This window comes from Periophthalmus magnuspinnatus, chromosome 18 (genome assembly GCF_009829125.3).
Source record: "Periophthalmus magnuspinnatus isolate fPerMag1 chromosome 18, fPerMag1.2.pri, whole genome shotgun sequence".
Taxonomy (NCBI): Eukaryota; Metazoa; Chordata; class Actinopteri; order Gobiiformes; family Gobiidae; genus Periophthalmus; species Periophthalmus magnuspinnatus.
The window spans coordinates 20,846,780-20,868,040 of NC_047143.1; the positions used below are offsets into that span (position 1 = coordinate 20,846,780).

At 38.0% G+C, this 21,261-nt stretch overlaps 1 protein-coding gene across 3 annotated transcripts in view; it reads left to right on the plus strand.

The window, feature by feature from the left end:
• The window catches only part of LOC117386591 (glucosidase 2 subunit beta-like), a 270,231-nt gene that overhangs the window by 239,954 nt on the left and 9,016 nt on the right, over positions 1-21,261 (plus strand). For all 3 annotated transcript variants that reach the window (XM_033983996.2, XM_055229025.1, XM_033983998.2), the window contains one exon: positions 20,004-20,103. In XM_033983996.2, the coding sequence (XP_033839887.1) occupies positions 20,004-20,103 (100 nt within the window). The remainder of the gene's footprint in view (positions 1-20,003; positions 20,104-21,261) is intronic.

A 21,261-nucleotide genomic window follows, 5' to 3' on the forward strand; every position in this document is an offset into this window, starting at 1 on the left:
CGGACTCTGAAGGTGAGGATTAAGGTTGTTTAATACAAGTTGGGCTGCAGTGTAAAAATGTAATGTTAGAATTCAAAGAAAGAACAATTCATTCGTTTTCTAGTTATTAACTTATTTTAGAGCAAGAGCAAGAAATAACTAGAGCTTGTATAATCAGTAAAAAAAAACATAATAAAAGTTAGTATTAAAGAAATGACAGTGCATATTCATTTGACAGCAGCGGTACAATGAAGTGGCTCAGTGGTTAGTGTGTTCACCCATCAACCTGAAGGTCTCTGGTCCATTCCCGTCATTTTGTTGTTGTGTTTTTGCACAAGACACTGCACAACCTCGTAGCATTTAAGATTGGTGGTTTTAGTCATAAGATTGCAGCGAGTACATAGTGACTAGTGTAGCAGTGAGGGAGTGCAATACAAGTGCAATACAAATTTAAGTTATTATTATTATTCAAGATGGTTGATGTGTGCCAACATGCAAACATGAGTTTCTCTTTCTTTACATGTAAACTAAATAACTTTTCTGGAGGAGCGTCAGTCTCTATGGAGATGTTGCTTTGTCTGGAATATTCTGCCATATGACCTTGATTAAATCTATGTTGCATTTATTCAATCACAAGCTTGTATTGCTAAAAAAAATATGCATTCTGACTTTGAACGGGGTCTCTTCTCCACAGATCTAACCTGTAACTCTCTCCATGGAAATATAAATATATGTAAAGCCATACTTGGGATCATCTAGGCGAAGAAAAAAACACCTCCAGAGAGACAAGCAGATGGTAGAACCTCCACCAGAAAAGTTGCATAGTGTATCTTTAAATACTTGTAGGTCCCATAAGATATCTAAACAAAATGGTGTACAAATTACCTTCATTTGTTGCAAAATGTCCCATAAGTGGAACAATTGTCTAGCATTGAAACACTTGTGGATCCACTCTGTGATGTGATGAGAATTATGAAAGGACTAGAGGCTATAGACACCTTAAGAGTTTGTAAATATTGTGATGTTTTCTGGTGGGTGGGCCTTAGCCTGGAGGCAAAAAGAGGTGCTGTGTGCTTTGTCAGCGAGCATAAACTAGAGCTTTTAGGAGGAGCTTTTTTGTTGTTTTGATCATAAAGGATGCTGAAGAAATTACAGGATCGATTGGATTCGGTCTCAGAACTGTCAGTCTGTATAGTATAGACTTTGTATAGACTCTGTGGGACCGTTACAGCTACTACGGACAGGCATAAATCACTGGATGCCTAAAAATCATAACTATGTATGTACATAACTATGTTGGAAATGGTCAAATTAGTTCTGGTTAAGTTTCTCTTTTAGTCCAATAAATATAACATTTTGAAATATGGCTAATGGTATGAAAGAACCGACAACCAATGATCTTGTAAGCAGCATGTATTATCCTATAGAATGAATATGCCTAGCCCTACATTCAAGTAAATGTCAAGTGGAATGGAAACCTTTGACATGACATAAGAATATCTATTATACTTGTAAAGGACCCTGCAAATGACTTACTTCTATTCCCTTTGACCTACCATAGAAAAAAAATAACAAAACTGGGGGGACACGGTCTGGGCTTTCAGCATCTAGTGAAGCTTCTCCTGTAAAATAATGGGATGGTTTTAGCAAAAATAAACATTTACATTTGTTAACTGGAAAATAAGAATATAAGAATAAGAATGTGTGGAGTGGATAACACTACAGTAGAACACATCTTGGTTTAGTGATGGCAACTTGTTTGCTTGTTTGTTTTACTTGAGATATTATTGACTTTTTGATGTCTTGGGAATTTTTTGAGACAGATCTAATCTAACCTGCCTGAGATTGACTAACTATGATTAGAAAATGAATTAAAAACACCCATACAAAGGATGGCACACACTCTATGGTGTTTGTTGTTTATCACTTTAACTTAGCGCTTGTTAGTGCAATAAAGGTTAGCAACATTTTCCTTAATGTGCAGAAACTTGCTAATTTGCACAAAATTAAACCAACACATCAGTTATACAAACATCATTTATTTTACCTGATATCAAGTGTGTTTTACAAACATCAGCACTGTTTTGTGTTTGCCCTCTGTCTATCGTATTGGATTCAGTTAGAATTGTCTTTGTTTTTTTCTGTGAAGGAATATCTGTTGGTAATTATGCAGTAAAACTTTTAATTTTACGCCGCAAGTGATGTTCCTTCTCTGGCCCCCCAAAAAAAAAACAAGACTACATTTAAAAGCTGTAAAGCTTCACACATTTAGAGCATCCTAATGACACTAACGAGTCTTTCCTTCTTTTTGTCTCCAGCAAGAGTTGCAACGTCACTGTGACGTAGGCCATTACAGGCTCCATAGAGGTGGGCACACACACATACAGCCGTGTGCAGGGAAAAGAATAATATTGTAAAACAAAAAAAAGACAGCTAATGTTGTCAGATTCTTGCGGATTGCTTTTGCTCAGTATTCAAACCCACAGGTCTCCCTTGAACTGCTTTATTGAACAGTAGATTTTCAAACAGACACCGGCGGAGAAACCATGTAGCCTAGCAACATTGAAAAACCACATTGAATGACTGTGTATGCCCACTGCAAAGAAAAGCAGGCAGTCGAAATGACAGCACAGAGCAACCCCAGAGAGAGTGGGATGTTGTGGCCACCGTGAAAAATACAAATAGGTTGCGTGTTTGGAGCCGAATACTGTTGTTTACCTGCTTTCCGTTAGCAGTGAGGGCTAGTATTTCATCTGAGAAACTGACAGCCTAGTTAGTGGCCACTCAGGAATTACTCCATAACATTACGACCACTGACAGCTCAAGTAAATAATGCATTATGTCTTGATAGTGGCACTTCTGCGTGGGTGGAATATGTTATGCAGTATTTGAACATTTTGTCAAGGTTATCGTGTACTATGGTGACCATATAAAAGTTTTTCTCTGCATTTTACTTCACTACTATTTTTAATGGAACAGGTGCTACCAGTAAGAAGCGGTGAACAGCACACATGGACACTATCGTGAGAGAGGATCTTGATTAGTTGAAGATACACTAGACTTTAAATGAGTTTGATATGGGCCTAATTGTGATGCTAAACAGCAGGGTCTTAGCAAATTCCAAATCCCCAGCTATTTTGCTGTGTGTAACATAAGATAAACCTTTATTTCATTATTTGTCCCACAAGTAGGAAATTGCAGTGTTGCAATGCAAAGTTCATGAACAGTAGCAGAATAAGAACATACAAATCACCAGTTATCAATTGTAATAGAAACCATTATGTAATTGGTCTTATAGCCACCTTAGCGTGTTATGTACACACTCAAGTAAGTCATGCAATATTATTTATCGTAATGTTATTCATAAGCATATGAAAGCACATTGTTTTAAGGTGCACTAAATATGCATTTGTAATCTGAGAAGGATCGCCTCTCCACAGATCTGACCTGTAACTTGGCCTAGTGTTGACACCTGCTTATGGCCATAGCGATAGCGATCTCCATGGAGACAAGCAGGTCGTGAACCCTGCAACACAAAAGTGCATCTTTAAAGTGCATCTTTATGGGGCCTATACTACGTAATTTAAAAAAAAAATCTATGTCATGATATTGTTTCCTCATCAAAAACAAAACTGGAGGTATATTTTGTTTCTTTCAGATATGTTTAACACACAAACCCTACATATTTAGGCTATGTTCAAATAGAAAACATTTTATTCCATCTTGTAATAATGCAGGAAGTGCTTCACTGTGTTTTTAAACTCTATCCACTTTCATGAGAATAATTTGGATATTTTCAGCTCTGGATTTGCCAATGTCTACTAAACAAAAGGTAGAAGGTAGGTTTTATGACATCACAAGATGGAACAGAGCATTTTGAGCTTTGCGGTGTAGACAAACTATTATTAAGGATTACTCAAATGTGTAAATGAAACAAAACACAATTTCGGGCATGTTTTTGAGAAGGTAACAACATTATAATGTGGTGTGTAATATAGGATTTTTAAGTGTCAGCATAGACCATTGATAGTTGTGGAAAAAGGCACAGAGTTGTAATCAGAACAGCACATCTCATTTTGATGAATATAAGACCACAAATGCTACACATGTACAATGAAAAAATCTAGCTCACTGTTAAAAGCAATGCATTTTGGGATTGCAATTTGAGTTAGGTGCCTGTTACTTTATTAAACCCAATACAATTTGTGCATGTTGTCCCTGCAGGTGTATTAAATACTTAGCGTAACAACAAATATAATCCAAGTAAACCAGCGTCCACGACGGATTGGATAAACGGACTGGGTTTAACCTAAGGGCATCTAACATAAAACTCAAATCAATTCCTGCATTGATTATATCCTTTTAGCTACCAACTGCTGTGAAACATTGAAAAAACTCCCAAAATGTTATAAATGATTTGAATTGTTGCATTAAAATGAAATTAAAACCCACAAAATGAAAGTAGAATTCCTGTGCGCCTCGAGTAAAGAGATGATGTGAATGCCTGCAGGCTGCCCAAATCCTTAGAGAGGCTTTGACTTGATCCAGCTGGGCAAATGTAACTGGCATCGGCCCAAGTAAAGGCTAGCATAGCGTCTCATCTCTGCTTGTGCTAATATGAAAATATGTTCATTTGATCGAGTGGGGCTCTCGAGAGGGCAGCTGAAAGCATCTTTGGAATATTAAAGGCAATGTGCTTTTTAATGTAAAATACATCAAGTCCCTCCTCCCTTTAAGATTAATTACTTCTCGCTGGTGTTTTTTTCTGCTCTGGCTATAAACAGACGAAAAGTACTGTAGCTAATTATCTCAATAGGTGGCCATTTTATCACAAGGGAGCGTGTGATGATTGCTGTAAAACTGCTCCAACACAAGCAGGTTACAAATGAGGATAAAGAAATGGAATATCAAGGAACACTGCAAGAAAGAAACATCCTCATGTCAACGAGATGTGCCTCTACGCCAGCGATGCAGTTATGACGGGGTAGACTACTTATTTCTAAGACAGTTAGCACAATTATATGTAAGATTTGACTAAATATCTTGCCCCTATCAAAGAAGTAATCCATAATTAGGTCTATAATTTTACTTCCTGCTTGGACATAGGCAGCAGATGGCGTGCAGGTGGCGTACATAGACAGTAGGTAATTACATAACTTTTACCTTTCATTTCTTTTTTTATCTTTATTTATACAGGGGAACCCAATGACAGCACTTAGGCTCTTTTTTCATGGGTTCCCTGTTTAAAATACAATACAAACAGAAAAAAACAAATAAGTATATAAATTCATATATACCCATAGACTGTATGTATAAATGGACATGGCTAATGTGCTAGCCGCCGCGTTCCAAATAGGAAGTGATTGCTATTGTGTCCGTAAATCAAGATATGAACATTAATAAGAGACAAATCAGCTGCCTTCTTTCCCAGAGGTCACTCCTGCTATTGTTAGCAACAGGTTTGATTGACAGCGTTGCTAAGCGCGCTCCCCCTGCCAAACCAGGGGTGCGGGCAGAAGGGGCGTTACTTTCAAAAGCTTTGCCTCAGATTGGCTCTTTCATTGCTCTGATACTCACAGTCGGAATTCCAAAGCAAATTTACCATTATAGCTGCTAGGGTGACCACTTCATTATACAGTCTATGTATATACCTAGCAAACATAATTTTAGCATGGGCCAAAAGGAAATTGCACAATGACTATGTTTTGACTTGTAAAAATACACGACACACCATCCTTGTTTGGCATATATTCGGCATTTTGGATGGAAATTTTGGTGCTGATGCCATAGGTAGATCTATTCCATTTTAGAACTCAACGGTACTTCCTGTATTTTTGTACTTCTCAACTTTTTCTTAGTTGATGTAAAACTATGATACATATTTACAACAGGTTTAGAGTCTGGAAATCCTATACTTTACAGAGTGGACAATGACGAACACAACCATTGTCTAAGTTAGTTAAGAGGTACTTTGTTAGGAGGAATAAACAAATTTTGAATATTAACATTTTATTGCAATTCAAAAATTAAAAATCACATCACACACAATCACATTTTAAACACACTGGCAGTAATAGAAGATTTATAACTGATGCACAAAAACTAGAATCGGTTGCAGTTTTGGGGAGGTATTAATTGTAAGTATATTATTGGTGACTATATGCCGTTTGTCAGCCCACACATTTCTTAGTGTGTATATTTATTTATTTATTTTTTTACCTTTTTGACAGTGATGCAACAGTATAGGTTTGCTGAGAGAATTATAATTGGCCTTAGCCTCCCCTATATGTTACGTACACTCTCCAGATATTAGGACATTCACTAGCAAGGACCGCACCACAACAATGGTATATGATAAGATATTTATTGATGATATGAGTAGATGTGGAGGCTGGGTAGAGACTGAGGATGGGGGCTCTGTCTCAGGTGGTTAACCCAGCTGATTCAGGACCCTCCCTCTATGTAGATGGTGAGGTCTTCGGGCTGAAAGATGAACAAGACATAGGGCTTCTGAGGAGGATGAGGTGTGGTCCTGCTCCTGAACCTCCATCAGTCATATTAACTTAATTTCAAACTAACTTTTTTTTTTTTTAATAGATAATTCAACACATTTTTTTTTTAAACAAACCTATTTTTTCACATTAACCAAACAATATTTACCTGTTTAATAAGTGATACATTCCTAACAAACTTGTCTCATTAATTCTGTGAAGCAGCTGTCTTGTCACAAACATGTGCATAACATTTGGTAAACTGTATTCAAATTCATCTTTTATTTATTTTATTTTATTTTTAAACTTTTTATTTTATCTTTTATTGTTTCTTAAACCATTGCCAATTTGCATTTCATCTATGCACTGGTGTCACGATACAAACATTTCAGACCCGATTTCGATACTAATGAATAGACTCGATACCGATAACATGGCGATAAGAAAAAACACTCTTTATTTAGACAACAGAATGTCATTTTCAACATTTTTTTTTATATTACCACATGATTTTATATCTGTGTAATCCATCAGTCATCCAGGTAGGTTCCATAGTGGTCCATTTGCGTCCACGTGGTCTTATACTTGTCCTGATACAGCTCAAGATCATTCTAAAGCTATTCAGAAAAAGTTCATTTTTGTCCTGTGAATGTGACTTTTTCAGTATTGATACTTGCTCAAACGAATACCTAGTTTTGACACTAGTTTTAGTATCAATTATCTGATTTTCCATACTTTCGACAACCCCGCTACGCACTCCCTTAATGACCACAATATTTCATGTTATCACCTTCCCTCAATTGTCGCGATATACATTTGAACAGCCATTTATGTATTTATTTATTTATTCATTCGAACTCCTTGACTTATCTAATGATTTAACCTCCTGTGTGGTGACAGGTGTATGGGAACAAGTGTGTAATTATAGATTTAAGTGTTCTATTTAATGCGCTCGTTTTCAAGGTCATTGGCTGTGGAGTGCCATTAGTGAAGAGTGGAGTCCTGTTTTACCTGCGAACACGATTCTGGTATTGCTTAGCGTATAGCACTGACAGCAAAGTCTAGGCAACCCACATTTATATAACACTCGTAGCAGTAAATGCGCACTTGTATGTACTGTGCCAAGGGCTAATCAAGGCAAAGGGCTGAGAAGAAGGTTTAAAGTGGGGGGCGGGAGAGGCTGACACCGTGAACCCCCCATGGCCTCTCCGCCGGGTCGCCATGGCAACCTCTCGCCCTCCCGTTAATGAGGCACGAGTGAGCTGTTAACAGAATACTGATTTGCGTTTGACGTACAGCCTGATGCGTATCTTTCAGGAGGTGCGGGTGAAACGGCGCGACATCCCCAGTGTGAGGTTTATAATGACATATAAAGCAATCCATTCTGGGTAGTTTGGCTTATGCTGCTTGTTTTTGTATTTTGTATTTATTATTTATAAAATGGGCTGTACAAATAAAGTTGAGTTAGATTCCAAATTAAATGTGACAGTGAAGATGGAATGGTGCAGTACGTAACCTGTCCACTACCTAGTTGTCTCCAAGGAGATGTTAATGCTTTGCCTGGAATATTTTGCGGTATGGCATTGAACTTATCTATATTGCATTTGTTCAATTTCAACTGTTTTATTGACTGTACACAGATCTGACCTGTAACTTGGCCTGGTTGTATCTATGGATATATTTTAATGCCATACATACATCCGAGGTAAAAAAAAATAAATAAATAAATAAAAAATAAAAAGTACCATCTCCATGTACACCTTTAAGTTTCTAATCAAGATTAGTTTTCTAGTTATGCTAAAACTTTTGATAAACTATTATATACTATTTCTGATAGTGCCACTCCCATTAGAGTTCAATTTTGTTTGAGCTTTGGTATAAAAGGCAAATGCTTCCAATGTTAAAGATTAAAACAAAGATGGGCCCAAAACACCACCTTGGGGTTTACCTCTTAATTAGGGTTCCAACTGAAAACTACCAACCCTTTCAAAAACAATATACATTTGCATACATGTACAGATGTTCTATCAACATGCAATATTTTCTTCCTCCATGATAAAGACGCAGTAATTCAAAAAGACTCATGGTTGCAGTTATACATCAGTCTACATGGCTACATATTGAACTTTGAGCCCTTAACAGTTTTATTCCTACTTAGCACCTGTTCACATGTACTCAGAATCATCTATTTACGAAGAGTTTGTATTTATATTGGCTCATGTTCCCATTTTTCCCATCTATTTATCCAAATGCCCACACAGCATGTTGTTTACATAGAGAAACACATCTATTGTATTCTTATGTGTTTATTTCAGTGGTACATCTTACTAACACTGTAGTACTGGAAGGCAAGCTGCACATAAACTGAAAATACCTCTTTTAGCTCAGTCTATTTTCCTTATCTGAAAATGGCTTGAATATCCTTTTGTATTTTTCCCTATAAATGTAAAGTGAATGCCTGGTCCTTATTGAGCATGTGCAGTTTGTATGTTCCTGTCAGTATGAATTATGCATTACCACAGCGGGCACAATGGGCGAAAGACGGCGCAGTGGCTGGCACAGTAATGACAATGCTGGGGCTCGTCTCTTAGCTCCGAGCTCTGATTGGTGACCTTATGTGCAGGCCAAAGTTCACCAGCGTTTTTATACTTTCTCATTCTTCTCGTACTTTCTCCTTTGTTTGGTTTATACCTTTTTTATATTATCAATTTTACATTCTGCAGCAGTGTCCCCGGTTCCTCGCTATGTTATAAATGATTAGCACATTAACAGCGCAGGGATGGGACTAACTTGCTGCTCCAGACCTCCTTGTTAAGGCAGAAAAAGCATACCTGTGAGGTATAATTCGTTGCAGTGGCAGCTAATGAGTGGATGCTACAGTGGGAAGGTGACAGTAATAAGCCCAGACTTTACAGCAACACAGGTAGAGCATGTGATTAGCAGTGCAAGGTTAGCTATTCGGTACGAGCCGCTAGCTGCTCCCACACTATTTACAAGTCTTTTAATACAGAGGTGACATTCGCTAGGTCTCAGGGAGATGGAATTTCATGGAGTGAATGTAAAGTGATGAACATTTCGGAATTAAAATAGCTTAAAATAGCGCAACTTATCACTACATGCTAGTTTCAGTGTTGACATGTTGGCATAAATCTTTTCAAATCTTGTGCCTGGCAACTAATTAGCATTGCATTTAAGAGTCCAAGTAAAGTGAGTGAATTTCAATAACACTCTTATTTAAAGTAACAGGTGACATGCCACCTGCATGATTTTATGAAAACAGGAAGTTAAAATCATACTTCAGAATATTTTGCCTGGATATAGTTAGTCAAAGGAACAACATTTGGAGACAAGTAAGGCCAAGGAAGGTTTGTGGAGATGCAAGCCCACTCAGAGTAAGGTATAAAATAAAAACATCAAAAATAGCATATGTATTTATATAATACAGGGTAAATGCAATAGTCATAGAACACACACACAGGCACAAAAACAAATTATGTTATATATTTTTGGGAGGAGCATTTTTGACACTATCAATGCTGTTGTAATTGTGACATACATATAGTTGTCGGATGCCCTTCTTGTCATAACTAGTAAGATAAATAAGATAAGGCTATCTATCTATCTATCTATCTATCTATCTATCTATCTATCTATCTATCTATCTATCTATCTATATATATATATATATATATATATATATATATATATATATATATATATATATATATATATAGAGAGAGAGAGAGAGAGAGAGAGAGAGAGAGAGAGAGACGCACACATCTTGCATGAAGGGACTTAGCAGTATGAACACTGTTTAAGATCATATGCACAAAGGTCAATTTAGATGAGAAGTTACATACTGCAATCGTAAGTCTTGTTGACTTTCTTCATCATGGACAAAGAAAATCTTACATGTTGATAGAACATTAAGCTTGAGTTTGTAAGAAATAAAACACTCTGCATATTGTTTTTGAAAGGTTTTGAGCCCATGTTTGTTTTAATCTTTGACCATAGCAGTGGTAGTGAGTCACACAGAGTTGTTTGCCCTTGCTGTTGTAACCATGTGTATAATGTTCATATGAAATAATATAAGTCTATACCCTGCCAAGGAAAAAAAAAACAACTTGTTGGAGCATGAAGGGACTTAGCGTTATGCACACGGTAAGATCATGTGTGCAGGTCACTATTGCTGAGAGTATGTAAAGACGGTAATGCACAAGGTGTTTTCATATACTGGACATGTAACCTTGGTGTGTCATAGATCTCTCATAGCCTTTTCAACATTTGAAATACCAAGAACTGCTCTTGGGAAGACATGGAAATACCTCCTTTGTACTCTGTACTGCTCATTGAATGGTATCACTGATCAAGTGTGAAGTGCATTTTAGCGTGCAGTGTTGTGTCAAAATAATAAATAATCTAACATCACAACATCACAAACTCTGACAGAAATCATGTATAGGACAGAGTAGTGAGTTGTAATAGAAAAATAGAAAGTAGTGATGTGATGTTTGTGTACGAGTCGGCTCTTTTGAACTACTTCTTAATGTTAATGGTTGAATCCCTATCTCATTTTTTAAAAAGAACCAAATCTTTTTCGTTCTAATTTGTATTCATTTTTATACTGATTATTATACTGAACGCTGAACCAACACAAGAATCAGCACCGAAGCAGAGCCGATGACACAAGTGAGAGCTTTGTGCACAAAACACATATTTGGCATCATATTAACAGTTAGTTTTAGAATTATTATTATTGAAGTGCAAAGTTTTATTTAGACTATGCATAATTTGAAATAGAGACACACTCCCACTCAGAATTTAAGCTGTGGTCATTCCTCTCTGTGTTGTTGTGCTGTGTTCTGTTGTTAAAATGAGTTCTCACATTGGCTTCTGTCATATGAATCAATACTAAATGAGTCAGTTTTTTGAAGGGCTCTTTGAAATGAATGGATCCAAAAGATTCGGATCCCATAAAAGAGCCGAACGTCCCATCACTAATAGAAAACCACTAATTAGATGAACCAATTCAGCTTTTCGGTCTCAATATTAACAGTAATACCTTTGTTTTTATATCACTGCTGTTTCAGATGACATCACAACATTATATAGGACAAAAATATTTAAAGCAGATATTTACAACTATATAAAGAAGATCATTAATTAATTAAAATCAGGTATAGGCTCTTTAATTACCTTTGTCACCAATACACAACCCTAGTTTTGGTGCATTTTAAACTATGCACTCGCTATAACCTTGACTAACTCATCATAACTGAAATGTTTACTTATAGCTATATTAGAAAGAGCTACTGCCAGATTAGCTGTGGATTTTCAGGATTTATCACTCGTGGCAAGCGGATTAACTGCACCATGAAGTTTAAAACAGAAATCATCGTTGACCACATCGTTTTATAATCTCCTCTTGCATTATCATTATAGAAAGGCTGGCTAATTACAGCTAATACAGATAGGATTATAAAATCAGCAAAACAATGAAGACTGAAATAGTGAGACAAGTGATCGATAAGATGTTCCGGCGTTACACTTTAGCGGGGCCGTAAATTAGCACGAGAAGCTGAGCGCGCAGTTATTTTTGTGGCCGTTGGGTGTAATTAAATCACAAGTCCATCTGCTCATTTGCGTGTCAATACAAATCGCACCTCGCTGATTCAAAAGGGGGAAAATGAAACGAGATTGACTCCAGAGATGGACTCCTCCCCGGCTCCCGCAATCTCTGCCACAATGGAACATAAATGCAGGGATAATAGGTTTAGGCCTGGCTAGATATGCCGCTTTTACAGGTTTATCTGTGATGGAAGGTGCTTTTATGGCATTAGAGAAGACCCTGACAGAGAATGAATCATAATCCAGGTATCTGTAAATAAGATTCCCCATGTTTTAAGGCTTAAAGAAGCACACAGCGTTCGATATCTGCAGCCATTTATCTTAAATAGTGACGCCGCCTTCACCGCGCTCTTGGAAATATGTGAAGTTGAAGTGTGCTTTCTCAAGGGTATTTGAATCCAACCCACAATTCCTGAACCTGCTTCAAAACAAGAACATTTGCTATATCGAATGGATAAATTATTGATTTTATTGCTGGGGAAAATGTATTCTTCTATTGGTTCTGTTTGTAGTTCAAATTCAAAACTGACAATAAAGTTAAGCTAATGCAGTACCACAGTTTATTATGTAATTGCAGTAACATTTAGTTATACACAATCAAAACTTTTTACCATCAGTACCACCCAAGAAAAAAAAAGCCCTCCTAACCACCAGATCGAAAGTCTATAATAGAACTATTCCAGTTCTAAAACAGGTCTGAAACGGGTCTAAAATGGGACTAAACCATTGGTACAGTAGACTGACTTATCATGGAAAATCCACTTTTTTGGGCTTTTAATTATAGTATGTTTTTCTCCTTTTCATTTACCCTCTCAAAGTTTTCTTTAGAGTGATTCATGCACGTTTGAGTAGTCTTTATACTCGAGTATTCAAGACATCATTGCTTTGACCTACCCCCGTCTTCACCACTACCTCCAATTTGACATTTTTAATTGGCAGTACACATAGGATTCAACAGCACCACGTAGTCACTTAAGTACAAATGAAAAAAAATGCTGTTCTCTAGTGTGATCTGCAGCTATCCATCAGAGGCGCCGACAGCTGCACGGCTCTTTGTTGTGATAGCAACGTCAGCTCCCATTGGGCACCGCAGTTTTCTAACGTGGAAGTCGGCAAACTTGTTTCTTTTATTAAGTCGTTTTAAGACAATATTGTGATTATAAAATTATAACATAATGATCCACAGGTGTCGTAGAATATAACTGTACAGCAGAAACAAGTACAATATGTCTTCTTTAACAGAACTAACCATACAAAGTGCTAAAATATGGATAAATTAACACAAACCAAAAGGAGCTCAAGTACTACAAATGGCACCTTTACCATAGTTTGAGAAACACTGCCCTAAACCTAGCTACTCGTCATCATACGCCTTTAATTGTCTTGCTGTTTTGAATGTCTTTAGTTGAATACAGCCCTAGTAATCAAACCCTTACCATATTTTGCTAACATTACAGCTAAATATGCTAACAAACCAGCTTACCTTACCATAACTAACCAGACAACCAAGAATAAACGCAGCTAAAACAACTTTTTCACCAAATAAAATGTTCATTTTCCCTAAAGCTGAAATGCAAATTCATCCACCTGTCATTTTGAAAACCCAGGTTGTCTATAACCGTGACTCGCATGCTAATACAGGGATGGAAACCTTTTCAGTGCAGGCAGCCGTAGACAGGTGCAGCTCGTCCTCCTGCAAAGTGTACACAGCATAGGGAGAAATACAAAAGAGGAGGAGGGATAATCTAAGGGACAAGTCCTGCTGCTGTAAGTGAGCATTGTGCAGATCATGGCTGCAGCTCGGAGCCTAACACTGATAAATTGCAATGGAAAATGGAGCTGTCATTGCACCAGTGGGGTCCGTTTTGTACGTTTAGGGAGAGCTGCTTTGTCTGGTCCTGGGTGCATGTCATTTTTGTGCATCTAATACTAATGTTGTCACGATGCTAATGTTTCAAACTCGATTTTGATACTAAGGAAGCGACTCGATACTCAATACCGATTGCAGTATCACTATGATAATAAACGCAGTCTTTCTTTAGACAATAGAATGTGATGTCAACATTAAATAATAGTACTTACTTCTGTGTAATTCCTTAGTCGTCCAGGTAGGTTCCATAGTGGTCCATGGGCGTATACTAGTCTTATTCTGATACATCTCCAGATTATTCTAAAGCCATTGAGGAAAGGTTCTGTCTGTTGTTGCGACTTTTTTAGTATCAATTCTTGCTCAAATGACTACCCATCTTCAATACTAGCTTTAGTATCGATTAGTATCTGATTTGCAATATTTTTGACAGCACTATAACAGTATACCAAGAAATGAGAAAGAAATATGAGTGTAAAAGTGTAAAAACAAGCCACAATCCCCTTGATATAACCTGGTGTCTTGACAATATTAATACATCTTTTACCAATTTAACTCTACATTTTTGTTTTGTAAATACTAAAAGGGACAGTATGCAACAAAACAATGGAGCATGCCTGATCTCGTGGTGTTTTAGCTGTATGCCATTACCCGCAGCAGCAAAATTGTTCGCCTCCTCAGCCCCTCCATCTCCTCTTCACTGTACAGTTGTGTTTTTTGGTTTTAAACTATTACATGCATAGAATAATCGTTTAGATTTCCGTAATTGTAAACCACGTACTTCAATCTAAAATGACTTCCTGTTCAGAACTTGATCAATCAGAAGTAAGAACAGAGAAGTGGGCGGAGACAGGGAAATTTTCCGAGCACTTAACTTTGAATGGCGAACAGTACAGGATTATTCAAACTTGCAAGAATGAATCAAAATACAACACGAGTAAGCTTATGACAAGGAACATGACTATAAAAGATACCATCATGGATACTGGGAAGTACTGTTTGTAGTTTTTTGGAAATACTTTACTCATTAAATCCTTCTACTGGTCGTAACTAGTATTTTTTTTGCTTATTTTCCATTCCTATTTTAAGTTATAGAACATAAATGAGCCAGGTTAAGGTTACCATCAGTAGAAATTCTGATTAATGGAGCTTTGAAGAATTTAGATTTATATTTCATGCTGTATTTCTTATTCAGAAGAGGGTTCATTACTACTACTAATGAAATGTACTTAAAATTGACTTTCTTTTCAATAGATGGTGTCAGCTTGTTATATTTAAATGGAACTTAAATCTCCTTGAATGGTTGGCATTTGTGCTACAAGACATGTCTCTGTACCTTGTTAACCTTTCCTGGTAAATTCAGTTGCATAAGATTCCAATGTCAACTAGGAGAGACCGGAGGGGTTAGCTTGTGCAACGTTTGCCTCTCAATTGCAAAAGTCACCTGAACAAAATTGTCTAGTAATTCCCTCAAATGTTCAGGGATATGGGCTGAACACATTTTGTAACTTGTCTCTTTTACCCAATTTACCTAAACCACAGCAACAAGGAAACCATTTAGTGAAACCCACTGATTTCCGATCAATAGTTTCAATGATTAGCTTAGTCTTTTTAATGGACAGGCCCTGTGGCAGTGAAATCATGCAGTTTGAAGTAACATGTGTTGTTTCTTTTTTCTGGGTATAAACTAGAACATATGTAGATCATTATTTTACATCTTGTTCATTGTAAACCGCTGTATTGATCTAAAAGGGCTAAAAATAGGTCCTTTGGCTTCCTGTTCAAAACTGCAGCACTGAGAAGCAGTTTACATAGTTTTATAGTTGAAAAATGACAACTTGAACTCGCATGTAGAAAGACTCGGAGTTTTATTATTTTTTCAGTAATCGTAACTATGTGGAGACATAGGGGGAAGGTGAAAACTGATATTTTCTGAGCACTCAAACCTTTGGTACTGGATTTCTAAAACATGTATGAATATTATGAAACACAATATGGCCCTGTCCTAATTCGATGGTCGTACATTTCGAAGTACTGTTAGAAGTACCTGGCTGATGAAGGGTACTGCTCTGTGTAGCCTCTGCCGGCTGCAAAGGCCATACTGAAATGGGAAAGGCCTACACCACGGAATGTACTTCAACCGTTGTCTGTGTCTTCTTCAACCGTTGTTTGTGTCTTATGTTAGGTAGCTTACGTTACATCCGATGTTAGGTCGCCTAGCATCCGTGACAGCTGTTGACTTATGACCTAAATGTGTATAATGGACATTGAAATAATTTGTTTTATTTTTAATTCTTCTTCTAATATTTCTCTTTGAATATCAATAGGCAAATATAAAGTTCTAGGTGATTTTTTCCCAATTGTAGCTAGTATTACATAACTTTAAGAAAATATACGTAGTTTGTCCCGAAAAGATATCACGCGCGGTGCATGATGGGAAATAGCAGTGCGCAAAGTGTGTTTGGATGCACACTTCATTCATGGCCAATCTCCATGGAAGCGCTGGAAACGCACGGCATATTTGTCAGCTGTGTTCATCGGGTACATTGAAAGGGGACAGGCCTTGTCGTGCCAGACGTTACGTAAGCGCCCTTCAAATGCACCGGACAAGGTGTGCAACCCTCCAGTTGGAACATGGTATTGCTGTTAAAGGGGGAGGGGCAGGGTCTAGTGGTATAAAGAACAATGTGATTGGCCACACAGGTAGCCACAATTTAAACTCCGTCCCTTGCAGCCAGGTTCTTAGCAATCAGAAACACCTGGCTGTAATCAGGGCTCTGGGTGTGATGTCACCAACTACTTGAAATTGCAGAGGCCACAGAAAGCAGTACAAACTTATTGGTTAGAAAACTGCAGATGTACCTAATTTGCACTAAAGTTGCCAAAACATGTGGTGTATATGAATAATTTCCCTTGTGGAGCAATAAAGTTTATATAAGCCTTTTATTTAAAGTCATATTTATCAATTTTTAGCAAGAAAAAAAAGCTTGAACTGCACAATCTTACGGCAATCGATTATAAAGAGTAGCCTGCCAATACCAAAGCTGCAGGTATTATTAAACTGAATGTGCTGTCAATACGATTTCATCCCCAGCTTCCTGTGAGTAAAGACGACTTCAATGCATCTTAAGTCAAGCCTGATTCATGGCACCGTCATAACCTCCTGGGAATCTCTAGGCATTGGTGGGCTACGTCAGTGAACTACAGCACTGGGGGGTTGTGTTGTACTGACAATACCGCACACACTGGTCACTGTTAGCGCTATCCTTTTACCCCCATTTCTCCGGGGCATCTGACACAAACCCATCTTGGAGCGTCCTGGTGCTAAGAGAGTGCTAAAACCCAATCAAAGCAGCAGGACGCGGAGTTCCAGGCGTCTTCCACTCGTGTGAGCAGTTCACCTCTGCTTGACCTGCTCACGCTCTTGAATAAAGCATAGCCCCATACCGCTCCCACAGGCACCATGGCTGTCTGGATCAACGGCAGGTCACAGGGGTGAGATCAAAGAAGCAAAGAAGTCAACATTCAAAAACGTTTGGTGTACATTTGAATTTTCTATCGTTTTTCTAAGCTTCCAAAAAAAAAAAAAAGGCATTTAGATAAGCACTTTAGCAATTCAGTAATCAATAATAAAGTTTATATTTCCGTTATGTTAGAGCTTTTTTTGCTTTTTTAAAACTAAAATAAAAGCATGTATTTGCCATTATGGATGTTTAATGGCACAAAAATGCGTCCTTTACTCGCATCTCCACAAACCTGACTCCTTGGCCTGTACAAGGGCTTCCTCCTGCCTGTTTCCATGGAAATTTTGTTCCTTGTTTTGTATAATATTCCGCAGTATGCCATAAAACCTATCTATGTCCATGGAAAATGTTTAACAAATGGTTTTAACTTTCTATTTTGATGGAATCCTGCAGTTAACTTTCCACCGCCAAAACGTTCCATACTATCACTAGAGCTTAACAGTTCATAGTAATACTTTGTTTTACACTGCACATGACACAGTGTAGCTACCTTAAAAAAACACATATGATGTTTTTTTCATTACATTTTGCTAATTTCTCATAAATATTGTGCCAAAACAGCTGAATAACTTAAACAGGTCCACTGACTTCCTGTTCAAAACTGCAAAACTGAAACTATGCGCCTCTAGTGGCATTTCACTGTTGTAGCGGATTTTCTTTTAATGGTTACGTAAAACTTTTGAACCCATGTACGACCCAGTGTCTTATTTTTTTAATCTCTGCAAGTTAGAAGTTCAATATGTTGTTTTAAATATTACAAGAACATTCAAGAGGACATGTCTTCCGCATCTTGAGAGTCACGTGGTTCAAATTAGCGGCTGTGATTGGACCGTTCCAAGTCTGATTCCCAAACGTTCTGCTTTCAAACGGAATATAGGAGGATTTAACTGCTTAGACAAAATGGCGCCTTATAAAGTGCTATAGCGTTGGATTAAATATCGTTGTTTGTTTTTGTGGAGATTTGCCCTTATGTTGCCGTCAATAATGAAACAGGTAATTATATCCCTATTAGCGGATAGATTAGCTTGTGTCTCGGCTAAATGAAAATATTCAGATGTCAGGATAAAGGTGTATTACGGTAATCCATCATTTTATTAGGGTCAATTAGCAGCACAAATGAACATATCAAAATAGAGCTTGAATTGCAGATTAGCTTGTTGCTATGACTAAAAGCAGCGGTTGGGGAACAAAAGTGCTGCTTTAATCCAATGGGAAAAGGTCATAGAGGGAGGCTGTTGATCCGGTGTTGGCACTGTGAAGAGAGCACTCAGACAGATTACAAGAACGAATAGCACAATTTATTACCTCTTGTGGCGCTTTATCCACACTGATTAACTCAACATTGACAAAGTGTTCAGGACATAACACTCAGGTTTTTGTCGAACAGCAGTAGACAATTATAGACTCACATTGGGAAGCGAAAGACGAGGTATGAACTAGTTTCAAGCAAAATTCTTTGGTCTGATTAAATGTTTCAAACCCCTTTTTTGATATACAATTGTGTTCTTTTCTCAAACAGATGATTATAGTTCATCTTTTGCCGAGTGAAAGGCCTTGTACCCAATTTTTTCAGCATGTATTTGAACAACAGCAGCGGCAGTCGTTCAGTTAGTAGACAGTTTGTCCACTGATCTGAAGGTTGGCAGTTCAAATCTTGGCAAGACACTTAACCCACCTTGTCCCCAGTGTCTGCGTACACTGGCAATTGAATGTGTGTGTAAATGGGTGAGTGGTTCCTTGATGTAAAGCGCTTTGAGTGCCTTGAAGGTGGAAAAGTGCTATATTACATTAAAAAAGTGACCAAAATGTGTCTTGCCCCTGTACAGATATATAGTATAAGCAGCTCTTGAGGTCAAAATAAGTCTGCTTCTTGTTCTCTGCATTTAATTAGAAAGTATTTTGTTGTTCAGTAATCGGGAAGTTTCAATTTGCATGCTAGTTATTGCAGTCTTTACTGTTATAAAGTGGTGAATAATTCCGATGCTCAGAATGTAAAAGGTAAGTGAGGAATATCTTTGGACCACTGCAAACCTTTTAAAATGGACAAGTTCTGTTTTACACGCTTTTAAGGCAGTAAAACTCAGGTACAGCGCTTTTAAAGTGTAAAATCAAGTACAAGCCCTTTAAAAACAAACATTTGAACACTGTTATAAACTGTATCCCTCTTCTAGTTTTGGCCTGCTCAGTTGTGCCCCTCCCTGATCCCTCTTGGTGAGAACGTAATTAGCTTGCACTGGGCCGCCACTTTTGCGACTGGCTCCATCTCCTCCACTTCCCCTGTGTCGTATTTTAATTTTAATCACTGATTCAACTAAACTGTAATTAATATTTCCTTCCATTGTTAAGGAGACAGAGACGCCGGAGCCAGAAAGCAAACAGGGGCGCTGCCAGACGGCCCGTTCTGCCAGATTTTCACTTGTGAAGCCAGCCTACAATACCGCCTGTCTCGCAGTGTTTAAGAGCTGATGAGTTATTGTTTTGGTTAATAGATTTTGTGTCTGGTTTTGTTTACAGAGTTTGGGGGATGTGGTCCGGAAGTGCCCAGAACGTGTACAGTCAGCAGGTGTATGAGAACGGGGAGCCGTGCTGGCAGGGGGGCTCCCGAAGCACCACTGTGAGTACTGTCCGTGTTTATACAGGTCACGTCAGGGTGTAGGCCATAAGAGGACACAATCTCAGGTTTATTTAACCTCCTCAGTGCAGCTATGAAGTGGTATAGAATGTGTAGCGGTAGCCGGCTAGTTCCAATCAGAGGGACAGTAAGTGTTCCCATTTTCACTCTTATGTAATCCCTATGAGGTTTTTGCCGAGTCGAGCTGAAATCAAACATACCCAGAGTTCTGTTTTCATTTCATTCATTCATTTCAAGTTAACAGCTGCCTTTTACCTTTAGTTCAGTAGAGATTGGCAATTGCAGGGCTGAAATCATCCAAATGATTCTAGTGAAGGTGTATGTAGTTTAAAAATACACTGGAGCACTTCCTGTATTACCGCATGACATCACAAGGTGGAACGGCGTGTTTTCCGTTTCAGAGAAGAACTGTTCTGTCTTAATAATAATGGCTTACACTTGTAATGCGCTTTTTCAAAGCCTCTCAAAGCGCTACACTATAGTCATTATTCATTCATTTCTATACTTGGTGATGGTAAGCTACTATTGTAGCCACAGCTGCCCTGGGGCAGACTGACGGAAGCGAGGCTGTCAATCTGCGCCATCGGCCCCTCCGACCACCACCTATCATTCGCGTACACACCACTTTCATACTAGGCAATGTGGGTGAAGTGTCTTGCCTAAGGACAACGTGTGTGAACGAGAGAAACACAAACACAACTCCAGGTATGTTTGTCATGAGGAAACAATGTTCCTGTTCCTGTTTCTGTAATATCGGCCCTTTAAACACTTCACAAATGCAGGAAAAATGTCACCGGAGGACACTTCTGTTTTTAGAATGGTACGTCCTTGTGTCTCAATGCTTCTATTAAAATGTTAAATCTAACATAACAACAAAAAGAAATTCTTAGTTAAGATGGCCTGATTATTTTTTGGTGTAGATTATTTCAGGCTGAAATATTTATTAGCCTCTATAGACTGTATATTTAAATGGACATAGCTAACCTGCTAGCTGCCACGTTCAAAATAGGAAGTGATCATGGGGGGTGCTTCCGGCTCCATCAACCTTGACTCCAATTCACTTTGTATTGAGAAACTGTCACTCCCTCTCCATAACCCACTCTGCATGTTCCTGGTATTTTTATTTTGCTATTGTGTCTG